The 18,702-nt window shown below is 35.7% G+C and overlaps 1 protein-coding gene across 3 annotated transcripts in view; it reads right to left on the bottom strand.

Moving 5' to 3' along the window:
* Positions 1-18,702, bottom strand: part of DPYD (dihydropyrimidine dehydrogenase) — a 332,297-nt gene that overhangs the window by 298,113 nt on the left and 15,482 nt on the right. For all 3 annotated transcript variants that reach the window (XR_010784063.1, XM_066555445.1, XM_066555446.1), the window contains exon 2: positions 11,765-11,875. Coding sequence is in view for 2 of the 3 variants with exons in the window: in XM_066555445.1 (XP_066411542.1) it covers positions 11,765-11,875 (111 nt within the window). In the remaining variant the exon portion in view is untranslated. The remainder of the gene's footprint in view (positions 1-11,764; positions 11,876-18,702) is intronic.

The raw sequence follows: 18,702 nt of genomic DNA on the forward strand, positions 1-18,702 counted from the left end.
GGACTTATTAATCAGTCCCCAGCTCCTGAGTGTCACTGCTACTATTGCATATGTGCAAACAGAGTAATAGGAATGAACAGGATGATACAAATCAAAAAGAAACAAAAATCATCATTCTTTTAACATCATTACCAAATTTCTCCCTTTTCTTCTTGAAGTAATTTTTATCTCTAATTTTTAATTCTTATTCCTATGCAGCAAGCTCCCTGTTCCCCTTGTGTATAAACTGTTTGAGCTTTCAATTTTTAATTTTTCTTCAATAGTGCCCTATCTTTTCTATTCTCTTTTTTTCATAACTTCATTTTTTTTCTCTCCTGCTCTTATTTCCTCATGCTTGTTTACTTTTTTCGCTCCAGTCCCTACTAATTATTTCATGTCTCTTCGTCGTTTAATTATGTGTCATGGCTTTTCCTTTCTTACATTTTTATATTGCATTCCTTTATTCCACTCCTGCAGCTCTCTGATTTCTATGTGCTTGCTTAACTATTACCCAAATGGCTCCAAGCAGGACACACTCAAACTGAAGAATAAATAAATTAAAAGAAAAATACTATCTGTGGCCATGCGGTGTTGCCTAGCAACGCCCTGTACCTCTCCACAGCTTTTCTAGAGCCCTGGTGGCAACAGAGCTTTTCAGACTTATTGCTACAAATATATGCAAGATCCTTCTCACATTGTTTGGCCATTCACTGAAAAATAAATACAGAGGAAAACAAATGAAAAAGAAAAACTCCAGAGAAAGCATCAGCAACAGCACAAGAAATGGCCACCTACTCTGATGCACACTGCCCTCTTGTCTCTAATGGACTCTGCAAAACACGTGCAACTTTTATGTTATTGCTGTTCACCAATACTACTACTGTTACAATCCTTGAGAAACAGATTGTAAACAAGATTTCTTATGCAATTAAAATGTGTTAAATTCAACCAACTCTTATATAGTCACTGTGGATGCAATAGTGGCTGAGATTCACTGGCCTCTTCTGAAAGCTTTACACTAAAAAATAAAAGACAGCCTGCAGATTGTATAGGGTCGGAAAAATGATGCGAGCATGGTCAAAAATGAAGTGGAATTATAAGGAAAGTGAGGTTTGTCCCCAAAAATTATAGATTCACTATTAAAAGATTTTCAATATGTATTACTTCTAATTACTTCAGATGTGACAGAAGTGAAAGCAAAGTGAATTCTCCTCCTAACACTTCTCTTTAAAATGCAAGTTTATGGGCTCCGTCCTGAAAAGTTAGAAACAAATGCTCATTAAGTCCACACTTTTCAAAGTATTAATGATTCAGCATGAGCTACACTGAGTTACAAAGATACTAAGCTAGCTTCACCAACAGTCCCTTTTGTTTTGTTCCACAGCAGTGAAAGACTTCTTTCACCAACCACCTCTGAGAAAGAAAGTGGATGAAATGACACCTATGCAAGGGACTGAAACTTTAAGGATATTTGGAATCTTAGGAGGGGAGTCAAAAACTAGAAATGCTAAAACAAAAGGTAGCTACATCATTTAGCTAAGGACAAACCTACAACGAAGCCCCACAAAATGATGAAAATATTTACATTGTATTTCTGAAGGGCATCAAAAATCAGCATTCTTGCTTGGAAATTTTATATATAGCTAAATCAGTCTCAAAGCAATTTCATGTCTGCATAGCACTTGCATCAGTAGCAAGTGAAAAGAAAGCAGATCAGAGAGCACATACCTTAAAAAGATATTTAACAGCATTAATCTACATCTATCAGCTACAACTTGTTACTTGGTAAAGACAGGCTGCAAATGATCCACACAAATAAACAAAGGACAGAAATTAACATTCAGGTACTCAGTTAAACCCATTCCCCAAGTATTGTAAAAATAGAAGGCTGAAGTAAGGCACATAGAGTTGGCTAGAGAACATAGAAGAACCCATAGATCATACACTCCATAAAACAAACATAGGCATTGCACAGTCAGGCACTTAAATGTAAAATGCCTAAAAAAAGGTTTCAAAACTTTATCTGGCTCCTGCACATATATGCAGCAAACCCAGTTTTAACTACACAGTCAGATACTATTTTACATAGAAATGTTCCATGACTTAGAAAACACAACAGAGAGGGCACACCTAATCATTAGCCTTTCAGCATTTGGGCTCAGTGTGCAGCCTTGTTTACTGGCCACTAACCAGATCTTACTTGAAGGCAGACCCATTTTTCCCCATGAACATTCCAATGACACTCACTAGGTATCTGATGTGATTCAAATGCAATTTATTCTACATAGTCCCCACAGTCCAAAACATTAAAGCATAGAAGTCTAGTCTAGAGACTAGAAGTGACAACTTGGACAATCACAATTAAGCTCTTGCTTTCACATTCAGTTCATATTCAGATTTTCTTACCCAGTTCATGGAACCATCATCCTCTGATCAGCTAAATCCTCTTCTTGCTTAATTCCAGACATTAGGCTCCTAGTCATTCTCATCTTCAGCCCTTGGCTGTACAGCCTCCTAATTGCACTATTAAATTTATTCTTATCTTTTTTTATTCTAAACTTCAGTGTCACAGAGGCCTTTATGATGTTCTAGTTCCTTCTGTATTGGCAGTGCCTGTCGACTTTCTTGTAACATGCTCCTAATATTTATGTCAAGCTCATTAATGAAAATATTAAATCTTATGAATCTGAAGACTGATCCTTCAAAAAGCTCTGCTAAACGCCCAGCAGATCTTTTTTAAGCAATTCTCACTCTCATTTCCCCTCTATCCAGTTCCTTATCCATGCTCTATTCTAATCTAAGCAGATGACACTTCGTTATTACTTGGCAAAAATAAAAACCCAAAATCCTGGTTAGTGTGTCACGATTTATCCCTAAGAATAAAGCCCAATATGCCTCATCCTATCTTCCATTTTCCTTAATGCATTTAATAAATCTCTGCTTCAAAATTTTGTTTTCAAAGTTTTGCATGATGCCAATACAAGTCCAACAGAGCAAGAGTTGCCTGTCAGTTCTCTGTCTTTTAGCACACACAAACTGCATTGCCTATTCTTTAATCAAGAACTTGCTCTACTACAAAGCTTGTAATTTCACATGTCAATTTTTCTGTGATACTTTTATGGATGTTGTACTGTTCCTTTGACTTCAAACATAAAACACTCCAAGTTTTCTTTCTGGCCTGTCTGGTATAATTTCCACTTCTGCACTTTTCTGCCCATTTAGCCACCTCTTGCTTCACTCCCATTTTACTGAAAGTAGGACAACAATTTACAAAGACTTCAGACAACACCTAAGATCCTTAATCCTATCTTCACACTGACTTTGCTTGTTCTTTTATTTCTTTTAGTTTAAATAGCTTAAGAATCTTCTACTATTTGTTTTATATAGCTGAATAACCTTTTAATATTTGTTTTAATTTCTTTCACCCAGAGTGACTCAACTTGACTTTTGAAAGTTCTCATTTTTTCCTCTGCATTTCCTGCTTTGCCAATCAATCCCATTTGTTTCAACTCCCTATGGCTAATCCTCATAGTCTTCACTTTTTGAAGTTGTTTAACAGTTCAGTGTGAACTATTCTTTACAAATTGGGATTCAAATTCCAAATAAATTTTGTATATTTCAAATACTAATAATCTTCTCAAAATTAATGTCTTTAAATTGTTTACCTTATTCTATACAATTTATATTGAACTTAAAAAAAAAAAGATTGATGAAAATTATATTCTGTATTTATTCTATGACTTCATCCACTTGCTAAAGGGATAAAGTCCATTCAGATTCATACCAGAATGGGTAAGATTGGCTTGAGTTGATACTGTTTTTAAAATTCTGTATTAGTGTTTCTGATTAAATGACTGTTATTAACAAAGTCTGTCAGTTAATACATCAAAGAATACTTGCATGTTACCATTATTAAGATCTGTGTTTTAAAGGTTACATTTAAAAAGTCAAAGGATCTTACAATCAATGACTTACCTCTGTAATAGATTACAATCAATTCCAAGTGCAGAAAGCAGCGAGGGTAAAAGAATGAGGATGGTGAACTTCAGAAAACATAATTTCTGGTATGTCTCCTGAGAGTTATACTGATCAGTAAAGGAAAGCAGGAGAAAGAGCAAATCCTACTGAAATTCAAAAGGGGGAACTATTCCTAAGCAAAGCAAATAAAAAGGAAAAAAAAAAAACCATAACCCCACAAACAAAACAAAACAAACAGGGAACAAACAAAACAAAAACTCACCCAAAAGAGTGTTCTTAGCACACCTTTATGATCATATCATGCCTCCCCCCAATGGCCTGGAAATCAAAATCATAAAAGCAGGGAAACTGACACATACCTAGAGTAGATAAATTTCTAAGTATAAATGAACTGCATAAACACTGTGGGAATAAAACCAGAAAGTTATGCAAATTTAAGTTAAAAAGGAAGAGGAGAAAACTATAAAATGATAGTAAGAAAACTGTTCTATATACATGAGAAGCAAGAAGAAAATGAAGAGAAGTATAGATTATGTGCAACAGAGCAAATAAGTGATGCAGAATAAACAGCCCTCCCTGCTTTCTTCATGGAGATAGCACATATAGCCATAACTACAACTAAAAAAATAAATTTTTAGCAGGAACATGAGATTGCAGGCTTGAGCATGGAAAAAAAAAGAATAACTTATTCTTTTTAATCAGACTGATTCAGCTCATGTATCACTGAGTCATCGAGGAACTAACTGAAGCAATGCATGGAGCACTATCAACTGCACCCACTAGAAGGCTTGTGGTTCCAAAAGAAGAGACAGACATAATGCTTCCCCTTACAGAGGGAGATTGGGGGGAGGGGAAAAAAAGGAAAAAAAAAAAAAAAGGTGAAAACAGAAATCATACTCCCAGGCAGAGAAAATGGAGTACATATATTAAAACTTACATTGTGATATAAAAAGTGCCAACACAGCCATGTAAAACTGGCCAAGAATAACTGGCAGAGTAGATGTGGCAAATCTGGAATAGACATTTTTCTCCCCCAATTATTCCACAGCACATTTTCACAAGCCAACTAAAAATGTAGACTAGACTAAACAAATATCCAGTGAGTGTGCAACTAACTGAAAAACAACTAGGTTCTTTTCTATCACCAAAAAATAACCTGAATCAAAATGATTCATGATCCACCCAAGACCTCAGTGACTTGACTAACTGGAAAAAAAATTAATGTACTAATGGTCTCTACTGTCATAATGTTTGGTGGAATAAGGGAAACAGGGAATGAAGAAATACTAAACATTTCAAAAGGCAAGAAGAGAATTTCAAAATCAAAGCAAATTAACAAGTCAGAATTTGGGCCATAAATACAAGATAATCCAACACTCTTGCAGAAGGAACAGCACATGTCTGATGGCCTTCACTGTGAGGGAAGTCTAGTACAGGAAAGAGCAATCTTGGTTTCAGCATAGGCAAGAGTTTACAAAAGCAAAAAAAAAAGGGTGGGAGTAGAAGGTCTGAAGAAAGATAAGCTAGTCTTGATTTTTTTTTTTCTGTTTTCAAAAACAAACCAGCATAAGAAGGCATCTTTATCTCCATCTAGTAACCACAGGAAAGTATACAGAATTCTACATCTGAAAGAATATAATACTAAGCAGAAGTTGAAAGTTGACAGTGAAGATGGTTTCTGATCCTATTCCTATTCTGATTTGCTCAGTTTTAATGAAGGGGAATGAATTGGACTTACCTAAAATTCAGCACTCTAAGCAGACAAGCATTTTTCATTTTTGTCATACATTGAAGTGCAAAGCTAAACAATTTGCAACTCTGAAACACTTCCATTTTGAATTGGTTAAGATCAGATATATACCTGGAACTAAATGCTGCTCACTAAAAGGTGAATGCTTCTCTATAGAAGAGGAATCATCCAACATCAAATAAGAGGAGCACCAAACCTGAAGAACTCTGAGCAGCAGCAGCAGTTAAAAGGCTGGAGGTGGTTTCGCACAGCACTCCAGAAGAGCCATGGGGTGAGAAGGAACCTTTTGCACAGTACTAAGAAAGCATTTGGCACAACTTGCCATCACCCAGTATTTGCAATTTAAAACACAGAAAATGTACATAAAACCACTAATTTGTTGCATCCAGGCAAGTTAGGAGATATTGAGATATTCTAATGAACACACCTCAAGATACTGAAATGCATATAAAACATAAGATTCAAGGAAATTCATAATATGCATTTCTTAGACCCACTATATGTGATATCATATATAAACATGTAAACCACTTTATTCCAGTGAAAGGGTTATAAATGCCAGCATATGCTATCGATAAGAGAAAATGCAGAGTAATTAGTTAATCTAAAAAATGCATGAGTAGGAATTTGACTGCTAAATGATTAAACTGGTACATTTTAAAATGCGTATTAATATTTAATTATTGACACTATGAGAAAAGAGAAAATCTCTTGATGTTACTTCTCAGCTCTTTCTGATACTCAGCAACACATGTATTATTCATACGAATAGTTTGTGCATATACAGTCAATCACTAGTTAAATAAAAGAATCATTCTCAAATTCCCTAATCACCTCAATAGATCCTAACGCAATATTTTCCACATTTGGGAATCAGAGCGTTTTATTTAAGAAATCAGTCTGGCCATGATGAATACAGCGCAGCTCGAGCAGACATCAGTTCAAAGAATCAGATGTCAAAGTGCTCCCTCTAATGTCCCTTAATCATCACACCAATTAGTGGTTGAATAGTGATGTGATTAAAGAGACTGCTGCTATCCTATACCTATTCAGACTAGTAGAATTCTACATATGTTCTACCAATTAATGTTTGAATAGAGCAGCGATTAGAGAGACATCTGCCATTGTATACCCATTCAGAAAAGACCTAAACTTGCATATTCATATGCAATGAAGACAAAAATAAATATTTGCAAAGGTAAACTATACGTTTAGATTATAAATATAATTGAGTTGATTTCCTTTAATGAGTGTTCTCTATTTTACAATATTTGGGATTATTTTTTATTTATAAATATAGAATCTTTCATCAATACATGTCTAGAGACGGACAAATTATTCCCTGAAAAAGCATTTATTCACTAAGGTTCCTGATTTCAGGCCTTTGGTGTACTGGGTTTTATATCTACTTGTTTGTAATTTGCACTATTTCTGCTTCAATCCATCAGTTATTTGTGAAATGCTAATTTGATTATTCTGTAAGCATGATACATTATTAGGCACAAAAGTCATGTGAACTTTTTCCACTTCACTGGAAGGCAATATTTAGAGTAACACACTGATTGTAGCTGAGAAAGATCATCTTGTTTACAGATTTTTCAATGCAAGCTTGGACATGGGTGCATCAAGAGTTACTTACGTACGTAATTCTTTTTTAAAGAATTTCTTTATACAGATGCTCATATATAGCAGTGACAGCCACAGAAATACTATCAAAGTGAAAAGAAGTTAGAAGTTTTAGCAAGCTCTTATTACTACTGTTTTAAGAAAGTACCCTTGTCCTCTGAACTTCAAGAGCAACATGAGCTGTTATATCTTGCTATGAATTGCAGATCTCACGCTCCATCATTAGCACAAAATGATCTGGTAGTTGCAACTTAAAGTTGGACAGAAAAAGACAAGGTGAAGAATTTGGTTTTCTCTAATGGCTGGAAAGAATTAGAATATAGTTAAAGTCTCTTTCTCAAAGTGAGCCCTTGCCAAAAAGGAAAAAAAAAAAACAAAAAAACCCAAAACCAAAAAGAGGTGAGCATCAAAATTATTTTGTTCGTGGAAGAGAGGCTCTTTTTGCACAATGCTGATCAGGCTTAGCACATGTAAGAACAAAGAACAATGCTAATACTGCCAGAAAATCAATACCGTTACAGGCTATGGCAATTAGCTACAAACCAATTTAAACCCCATTTCCTTTTCACCTTCTTGTCGTGTTGAAATACTTCCAGCATTTCCATCTGGAGCAAATGTTACAATTATTTCTAAACGCAGAAACTGAAGCAAGTCTGAATACATAGGTGGATCTATGTCAACTTCTCACCTGTCCTTAGTAGGTATCTACAAGATTTCATTACCAAAAAGAAGGCTGGACTAGAATATCCCACTGAATTCTCCAGTGACAAGTCAATTTATAAAATTTGTAGAGGTGAATTTCATTTAAATTACAAACCTGCACATGTACAAGGTAGAACAAAACTTGTCCCATAATACTTAGAAACCCTATTGATAAAGCAAGGAAATCAGTGTGCTGGGTGCAATGCAAACGCACACAATGTGTGCCCCCTGGTTAGTGACCTAAATGTAGGTAAGCACAAAATACACACCGAAATGCAATTATAAAGAGTTAGAAACCACAAATAAAAATATTTACCCGAAGTCTAAACAACCCTGAACTACTTAGGAAAGACCTGAAATCAAAGCAAATCCTCACAGTTTCACAGTTGATCCCTTTGCTTTTGTTCTATCAGTAAATTGATGATCTAATGTGACCTAAATTTTGCACCCTTCTTTAATGCTTACTATTAGAACAGCTATTTCAAAACTCTTCTACTTTTAATTTTTTCTGGACAACAGAAATCTTTGTTCCCCCAGATAACTAGAGGCATGAGTACATACCCCTTTTCAGCATGACTCATAAGAAATAAGACTGCTAATGCTTAGGTCTAACACTGTTACTGAGGGTGACACAGCAATAAAGAGTTTTCCTACTCTGATACATATCTCTGAGTTAAAATTTCTGAAGGAAAGCTGGCTAATCTTGCACCTAAAACTAAAAATAATTTTGTACAGCAACACTTGGTTGTTAACATAGTAAATAAACAATAGCACTCATTGAAAGCATAATTGAACCTTCCTTTATGAGAATACTTTTCCAATGCTGAGGAAAGATATTGACATTCCATTTCCACTTCAGAACTAATTAAATGGGCAACCCAAAGTGTCTCAGAGCAGGCTAGGAGTTAAAATTTCGCTTGTGTAATTATTCTGAAGAAATATGTAAGTCTGCCATCTGGAAGTCTATTAGACATTACAAAGTCACTGTGTGCATGCCTCAGCAGATGCAGCTTTTGTTCAGAGTTTTGAGGGCTGTTAATTTAATTAGTTTTGTATTTTCATACTCCCACCTTCCTTTCAACAGTAGTTCTGCAAAGGCAGCATCAGAACAGCTTTAAAAGAATCCAAAGCTAAAAGCCAAATTCAGATTTTAAGGAAACGGAAACAATAAAGTTCATATGGATTTCAAATGGAGATTGATCTATTCATTAGCAGGCCTAAACATTATTGCCAGTGGCTCTTTAGACCAAAACAGAAAACTGTGTTCAGTGGATCCTTTCCTACATTAGCTTTCCTAATTTAGGGAGGCAATAAAAGGATTCAACCATTTTATTTTATTTTTTTATTAAAGCCACTCAACAACAATGATCTGGACAATGTAAAAGGTCTCTTATTTTTTACTGATGTCTTTTATGTAATGGGAGACCAGACAAATATTTTATTTTTTCATTTTTCAGGGCTTTTTCTGCTATAGTAAGGTAATAGTAAGCTATGTGGTAAATCTTACACAGTAAGAGTAAGCTACATATCTCTGAGCAAAAAAAAGTTTGTCAGTTTTAAAAACTTGGATCATTACCCATCTAGAAATAAGGACTAGCCCTTTACAGTTCCTTCTACCACTTTACATTTCTTATAATAGCTTCCAAACCAAATAATGTGATGTTTCTACCAAATAATACATAATAATGCAGTATTGAAAGTATCTGCTATGAAAGTAGTTATATCTGCCCATATACACATTTGTTTCTTTCTAGCTTTTAATCCTGTAAACTGTATTCCATGAGCAGATTCCTGTCAGGACAGGGTGCTAATAACTGCACAGATCTCCAAGCAGTACTGCAGAACTATAAAACCAAGTTGTTTATTAGACTGTAAGCCTATGCCAAAACATCATCCTGCAATATTTGACAATGTTCAGAATTTCTCTCAACTGAAAATACAGACAAGGCACAAAAGCTGGCAATGAACCCAAATCCATGGTGTTTGCACAACCCAAGAAGCTCAGACCTTGGGAATCCAGAAATATTTGAGACACCATGAGGTACACACATACAGCTTACAGCAGGAACACAGGAAGAGAGACAATTTCTAAAAAACCACGCACTTTCAAAATCAACAGCAAATATCAAACACTTTATGAGTAAACTGAATACAAAAACCAAGCAAGGCTGACATGAAGAACAGCTCAGGAATGACAAGGAGTGACTTAAAAGCCTAGAGGTTTTAGGAAATGTGCATTAACACACCCATTAGTACAATATTTCTGTGACTTACAGTTTAACTAACCAGAATAATTTACATTGGAACAGCTAATTAGGCTACTACACAGATACCCAGCTGCCCTGCTGCATGGATACCTGATCTTCCTAACAGTTTCTGAAAGCAGAGGAGTTTACAGCCCAGTATTGATTTCAGGTCACCTGAAAACATGACAGTGAACTGCAGCTGCCCAGGAGCCACTCGCTAAGCAGCCCAACATTCTCTGCAGCAGGACCAGACAGTTGTGGGCAATATCTGCATCAGACATCTCAAAATAATCATCCAAGTTCAAAACCAGAAGGTTTTCATGTACATAAGTTTCTAGTTCACATAACATTATCTATGCCAATAAATACATGAAAATAGGAATAATAGCTATAGCAAAAAAGAGATTCTTATAATCAATACTATAAAACAGGAAACTGCACTAAGAGCATTGCTGAAATGCTAAGGATATCCTATCCAGCAAATATTTGTTGTTCCTACTGGATTCCATGATTTTAAGAAACTGAGGAACTTTCTGGTATTTTTGATTGGGTTTGTGTTTTGTTGGGTTTTGGATGACATCTTTTTAATTACAAACATAATCAATTTCCTACCTGAATTTTCCTTTTTAGTGGGAGGTGTTTTGACAGCACTATGAAAAGACACCACTATCCTTATACTCATAAGGAAACTAGTACTCTACCTAAAAGGTTTCTGAATTTTGAGGATTATGTAAGACAACCTGTAGGAAGACAGTAAAAACAGTACAAAACTTCTAATCAGATGAGGGATCAAAGAGACATAAAAATTCTGATAGGATTAGTCAAATATCACACTGAGACTAGGAATTCAAATACCTAGAGAGAAAATGATGATATATAATGGCAGAAACACAGAAGAGTATAGACAATTTACAGCAAGAAAAGTATTTATTCCAAAATCAACCATTTCCTGAAAATTACAATGCACAAAATTTAAATTCCAGAGTTATGTTTTAATCTAAGATTTATGTATTTATATAAAATAGGTACATATGAAAGGCTCCCCTACTTCTGTAGCAAAATAAAATTAGCTTTAGAAGTCTCAGAAAGGCTAGTGAAGTGCTGCTCAGCCCAGTGTGATTCTTGGAAAACAGAAAGATAAGGAGGAAGTGGCAGAAGAGGCTACCCAGGGAAATCAAGGGGCTCAGCACGGCTCAGGATGTGATACTTGAGAGGGATCAAACTCCATAACAAAAGGCACAAAAGTTGTATCAAACACTTACTAAAATCACCAAAAATGAAAAAAGTATGGACTGCAAATAGGTTCTGCAAAGAAAAGAGCTCATCACAAAGTAACTCTGTATCTACAAGAACAAACTAGAAGCCAAATGTGGCTACTGAATAACACTAATTTATTTCTCCCACAGCTGTGATTTCAGCCTCAATGATTGTTCCAGATGCAATGATAAACATGTTCCAGATGCAATGATAAACGTGCACTTACTGAACAGTTTTTGTCAGAATTCCTTTTCCATTGCTTCTTGACTAATTTCTTTGCTGCAGTTGAGTGAAGAGTTGCATGTGTTTGTTTTCGGGGATTTAAAGCCAGAATGTTCTGTGGAAAAAGAACAAAAGACATTAAAATATAAATTCAGATTTCCATGAAGGTTCAAAGCCTCTTTACACACTTATTTAGTGCTCTGTAAAACCAAATGCAATTCTTCCACATTATAGCCCAACTCCATACTAATTTGTTTAGATTGCATTGTCCATGCCACTTAGATGATGGATATTTAAAGACATTTCCAGGATTACTAGAAAACAGAATTATATTTAGTAGCTTTAATAACGGTTTCCATTCCTAGATATTTTTTATGTACAGCATGTAGAAACACATAATTCGGGTTCATTGTATCATTCCAAGTAACATTTGTAAAGCAAAACAAGCAAAAATATTTTAAAATATCTGGGTTATTTCTGAATGTTTCATCATTTCAGTATAAACTCCAATTTCCCCATCAAAACAATCTCCTTCTAAGCCTAATGAGCTGATGAGTTAACTCATTCATCTTCAAATGCTTTTATTTGCAAGGACATAAATAAATCTCAGGAATGTAGCCATACTTTTAAGTCATAGTGGTGGTCTGACAACACAGGCGGAATCAAGTTTGCAATGTCTTGCACTACCCTAATGTAACTCAACAAATCAAATCAAATTTTTGGAACCAAAACTCTTTTACAAATTAGGCAAGTAACAGATTTCTATAGCAAAAGCAACCTCGTTAATTTCAAGGGATGAATATGAAAGGCTTCCAAGAGACAGATCCAGGCTCAGGTCTGTGATGGAGAACAAAAATAGGCACATTGTTGCTTGTAACTTCTGGAATTCGTTTGCAAGTTTACCTATAAAAAAGCCTTGGCTTTAGAACTACATGTCTCCACTCCAGTGAGCAGAGTGTGTTTATTCTGTTACTATATGTCAAAGATGTGCGAGACTGACTTACAGAAACATGATGAGTGTGATGAGGTTATGAATATTATATTGTGATTCTTCCTAATTTTAAAAATCTGCTTCAGAGGGTGATAATGATGAAACAGTCATCTCTTGAACTAAGATTTTATTGCACTGATTATGGGGACTTCTTATGTCAAATATGAAGGAGTCACTTTCTACTCAACTACTTAACGCCTTACTCTGAAGGTAATGACTGGTAATCCAATTTTCCCTCAAACCAGAAACCTCACCTCTGCCAACAACAACATAGCCCAACACAGTCTGACGCACAGAGACAAAAAGTGAGGTACAACATTCAAAAAACATATAGACTATTTAGCAGCCTACATGCTGCTGACTTTCAGTAAGAGTTACAGGTTGTTATTGGATGTGCCCCTGCAATTCCAGCAGCAAAGACTCTGCTCCAGTTCAGGGTGCTCCCCAGATGAGTACCTCAGGCAAGATGTGGCAACCAAATGCATTCAGTGGTTATTTATGCCAATTTATTTTGCCCTTAATTAAAACAGAGCATGGACATCCACATAAGGGATATCTCAGTGGATAGTTGATTTTCTCAGGATGATCAAACTCAACTGTCAGACCATTATCTGACTGTTGAGTACCCAAATTACCCAAGCTGGGCAGTAGGTTCTGCATCACATAAAAACTTCAGCAAAATTTTGCCTACTCTCTTTTGTAATTGCTTAATGCTTGGCCATGAATATTATTTTAGCAAACGGAAATGAATTGCAAATTTCTAGCAATAAACTGTAACAGATGTACTCCACTGGGTACAGCACCAGTTGGTTTAAAACATGGAACAAATGGTGGGGCAAGCCAAGGACGGAAGAATCCCCATATGTTTGCTCCTGTTGGAATTCTGCAGCAGGAGCATGGCTCCAAGAGCAACAGTTGCAGAAATCCAAAAGGACTACATAGCACAGCATGTCCCAGAATTAAATCTGAAATAAAACTGGCACAGAAAACACTAAATCACATATAAAATATAAAAATTGCTGGTATTTCCTCTACATAAATAATATACTACCTGCTTAAATCTTGGATTGCTGACCAAAGTGGCTGCTCTAGCTAGGGGTCCCTGGTGTTTAAGAACAACTCAGAAGTTAACTGCTTAAATGGGAAAATAATGTAAATGCTCTTGGGTCAGTTGAACTGTCAGAAGTGAAATTAGTGAGGGTGTTTTCTTCCTATTCATTTCAGTTCCCTGGTTGGCTTTTCACAGCTTATGGCTAGTCAGACATTTAGTAAAGTTAACAAATAAATTCAGATGGGTCACTCAGTAAGTGCAAAATTACTGAGAAGAGAAGAAAGTTCTAGAATAGATATTGCAAATAACAATGAATACACACAACTAAACAAAAAAAAAAAAAAAAAAAAAACCCAAACACATGGATATGCAAGAAAGGAAACCTGAGACCTCCAGTCTCTCAAACACACTGGTCATCCAAGCAGGGGAAGAGTTCATTGGTGAAGAGAATTATTTGAGCACCTGCAATCTTGCTTGTCTGAATCCCATGCTTATTCTGCCACATAAATTCTCATTCTTGACACATGAGCTGTTGTTTGATATCTCCAGATGTTGAAAGGCCAAGACTCAAGCTCCCCCACAGTGGATGCAGGTGCATAATGCATCCCTTTTCAAAGTACTAAGAACTCTGGATTTCACATTAAGATGCTATTTGTACAGTAATGCAGAACCTATGAATTTTATCTTTACAGTTTTACATAACTGGCTCCATTTATTTCATTAATAGTAGATATAAATCCATTATCATTAATGGCTGCAAATCAGAATATAAGGATACTTTACTTCAGTAGAAATCCATTGTGGTACTCTGTTGATCAAGAAAGAGACAGAGCTATGGCTAAGGACACAGAAGTGAACTGAACCCATGTTGAGTTTGTGACTCTTGGTGCAGAAGCACAACACTGTGTTGAGTTAAAGCTGCAGCTCTGCACAGCACTGATGATTATGGGCACCACCAAAGTATTATATTTTCCTTCACTATTGCCATAGATTAATTTGAAGACTTCACTTCAGTAAAAAAGCCAAGGAGCCCATCTCTGTGGAATGCAACTCAAATATATTCTGCAGATGACTTGCTCAAGTATCATTACCTTAAGGAATTCCTTTAATAATTACCCATGACAATTATTTCTTTCAGGTCTTTTAAAAGACAACAATTATTAAAAGCTACAAAACACAGAAGAATGGTTCAATTTCAGAATACATCCTGTTCTAGAAAGGAACATATTTGTTATGTCTAATAGATATCGATTTAGGTTGCAAGTATCCTAAAATGCAATAAACTACTCATATGTAATGTGCATTGAGAATGACTAGCATGCATAAGTCATAGCTACAGTTTTTAAATTTTGAGAATTTATTGATAGATGGTTATGTTGATCTGTGCCAATAGCAACATAGCTTCTGAGATTAAACTTACCATAAGCCATTCATTAGATGTTTATTGCCTAGCTTCTACTTTAAATGGCATGATTAAGAAGTCTACACAAAAAATACTAGCTCTAATTTTCACTATCATTATTAATGAAAAGGCTGTAAAAGTTTTAAAACAGCGTGTTATATCACAGTGAGTAATTTATCAGGAATTTGAATTTATTTTACTCCAAGTAAGTGATTTCAAAGCAGTCATCCAGGACAGGATACACTCTCCAGCTGGGAGTCCTGTCTCTGATACAGCACTTTCAGGTAAATCAAGACAGGCTTGGCACATGCTCTGCAGTGATGCAACATAAATTTCTAAAGACATTTCATTTTGCTTTTAATTTCATTAAAAGCACTTTTTATTCTCATCTCATAAAGCCACTCTTTTCCTGAAATTGGAAGAAGCTATTTCAATTAAATGTGATTCTTAATTAAGTGGATATTCTGCAAAATAAAATATAAAGTTATGGAATCACTTTTCTCATTGGGAATGCTCCAAAGCCAGTGGGGACTGGGGGGCATGCATCAGAGAGGGGATGTTGTTAAGAAAAAAGTAGGATTTAGAACAGAGGTGGGATGTGGGACTGCAGTAACTTTAAGACAGTCATCAAAAAGTCCTGTGAGTCTAGCAGCATGTTTGTAAATTATGTGACATTAATTCAAATTTTGAAAGCTTTTCTTTAAAGCACTGTGGTGCGAAATCTTTGGCTTTATATTTTTCTCCCCAAAAGTAACAACTTTAGCAAGGTGTCCTGCTTATGTGGACTCTATCTCTGATTCAAAACAATAAACTTGGAAAAATTCAATGGTTAAAGTTCACTCTTCTTCTGGAGAGCCTCCTACTGAAACCAATGAGTTGCACCAAGAATATTTAGTGCTCAGTAATCCTCATATTCATTACTGCTCATTCAAAGCTAGAATAAGGATCAGAAAACCTATCTTCAGGCTCTGTCACAGGTTGTGATATCAAAACTCCGTAAAATTCTAAAAAGACTAAGTAAATATTTGCTTGTTTCAAGGATTCTGTGGACTTCCTGTAGCTTGTTGAGAAGTTTCCTAGGAACAGCCCCAAAACACCTCCTGAAGTTCACCAGAAATCAATAGGTGTACTGTCACAGTGAAGATGTGGAAAATGCAACAGTTCACATGCAGACTGTGATCAGGAATAAAACAAGGTCCCATGTGTCAGTCTCCTTGTTTTAGCACACAGCTCATTTCCTTAGCCCAGCCCCTGCAGAACACTGGCTATATCCTGATTTAATCCTGTTGCTTCACAGAGCCCCCTCAGCTAAACACTTTTATATACATCAATTAAAATTCGGGAGTAGGCCAGGCATGCTAGGGAATGCATGTGGAGAGCAATTTAACCCACCCCATTCCATTAATCTACCCAATTTCCTTAAAAAGAGTTGTAATCTCCCTCACAGCAAGCAATATTAAATGTATTGCAAGATACATATGCTCACCAAGTGAACATAATGAGAACATATTTATTTTTTCTAAGAGTAATGAGCATACTAAACAATTAATTTCAAAGCTATGCAAGTGTTACTTCACTGACAGAAACAAATACCTGGGGCTTTTACACTAATATTTTCTAGTATATCTGAATATGAAACTAATGGTATAATTGCTCTTCAATCAAAGGCTAAAGAACTCAAACGTATTTGTTTTCATGAGATTAGATGAATCACAATAAGGAACTTTGTTGAAAAATCACATCAGTGTAGAAGATGACCAAGGCATGAATTCAAACCCAGCTGGAAAAAGACTCAACTTTCAATCACAAGACAAATTTCTTCTTTGAGCCACACAAGCTCATAGTTTCAAAATGGATCAAGAACTAAGGCCAATGGATGACCTAGTGATAAGCATGTGCTACCTGTGCGCTGCCATATGCCTGTAACATAGCATTTCAGTGCTATATCTCCATCTTCACATCTCCCCGTAAAACAAACTGCTGATAGCAGAATAAACACTTTTCTGATTTCTTGCACCCCTTGCAAAGCCTCTAAATCTTAGAGAATGACAATTTACCCTGTGACACCCTCATAGCATACTAGTATCCTAGAGGTGTAGTCCTATATCCATTACTAGGTACTTAGATATTGGGATTTTCAATTTTACCACTACAGAATTTCATGGTCCTCAGATTTTCCCACAATATATAAATACTACATCTTAACAAAATGAGCAGTTTTCTAAATCACTCCCACAAAAGTCGGGAAAGTCTTACTCATGAATACATCTATGTTAACAAAAGTGTGTTAGACTTCATGCACTTTCTGTTACATAACAAAGTTAATGCATTACACATGAGCAAAGCAGCAAAATTACGCAGCCCTAAGCAGGGTTTACACAATCATGCTGTAAACTTTAACTTTCAGATTGAGTGCTTGATTTCCCTAACTCAGCAATGCATCTTTGTGCTAGGTATTACTGTAAATTCTAAAAGGTTTATTAAAATGAAACCCAAAAAGTGTTACTTGTTTCCCATAGATACCAACTACTCTCCTCTATGGGAAGGGCTCTGGGTGGTAAATTATGCTCTTGGAAACTCTGCATGCTACCTCCTTGACACAACTAATCTCTGCAGAAATGCATTGACCTCACAGGGAATACCAAAGCAAATACTCACCCTCCGGGCTTTACTGGAGTATCCAAGTAGTACCAGTATCAGTGAATTATTCATGCATTTAACACAAGCATATATAAATCAAAACCACACAGCCTAAAGCAGGCTTAAACTTCACCACAACACAGGATCATTTCTGAGGCTCCTCCAGGGACACTACTACTGTGTAACATGATCATCATTATAGTTTTTGCACTATAAAAATACATCCAAAAATATTAGCCTTTACATACAAAATTCAGAGAAGACATAGCTGAGCACAGCTCTTGTCAATGTACTCAGCATTGAATTCACTATATGTATTCATTTGGCTGAATAAAACATTACTTAATTTACAGCCTTTAAAATGCAAGGTTTTGAATTTTTTTAAAGCTATCCCTCTACACACAGTTAATATTTTAGTAATTTTTCTCCCTAACTGGACATCAACTTTAATCATCCAACTAATTGGCAAAGTGCAAAAAAAAACCAGAGCAACACACGTCACAGCCTTGATTCTTAGCTTCATGACTGCTGTTACTTTAGAAGTAAGCACATACATGGTCTCCAGTCTGCCATACCCACTACATTCAAAAGTCACATTTTTTCATCTTCCTAACAAAAACATCTCCCTCCCTTACAAATCAAAACTTAAAGCTTCAGAAAAATATTAGGTTTGCATCACAGGTATATCAGAACTTTTCCTTTTCCTCAGTGTAAAATTGATCTATGTCTCAAATGCTTGCACATTAAATTGCTCTCTTACATGAGGAATACAAATGTTATTTGATAAGAGCTCACTCACACAGTCATTTATTGAAAGGATCACTGCAAAAAGGATCATTATCACACATATACATTTAC

Source organism: Molothrus aeneus, chromosome 9, assembly GCF_037042795.1.
Source record: "Molothrus aeneus isolate 106 chromosome 9, BPBGC_Maene_1.0, whole genome shotgun sequence".
Taxonomy (NCBI): domain Eukaryota; kingdom Metazoa; phylum Chordata; class Aves; order Passeriformes; family Icteridae; genus Molothrus; species Molothrus aeneus.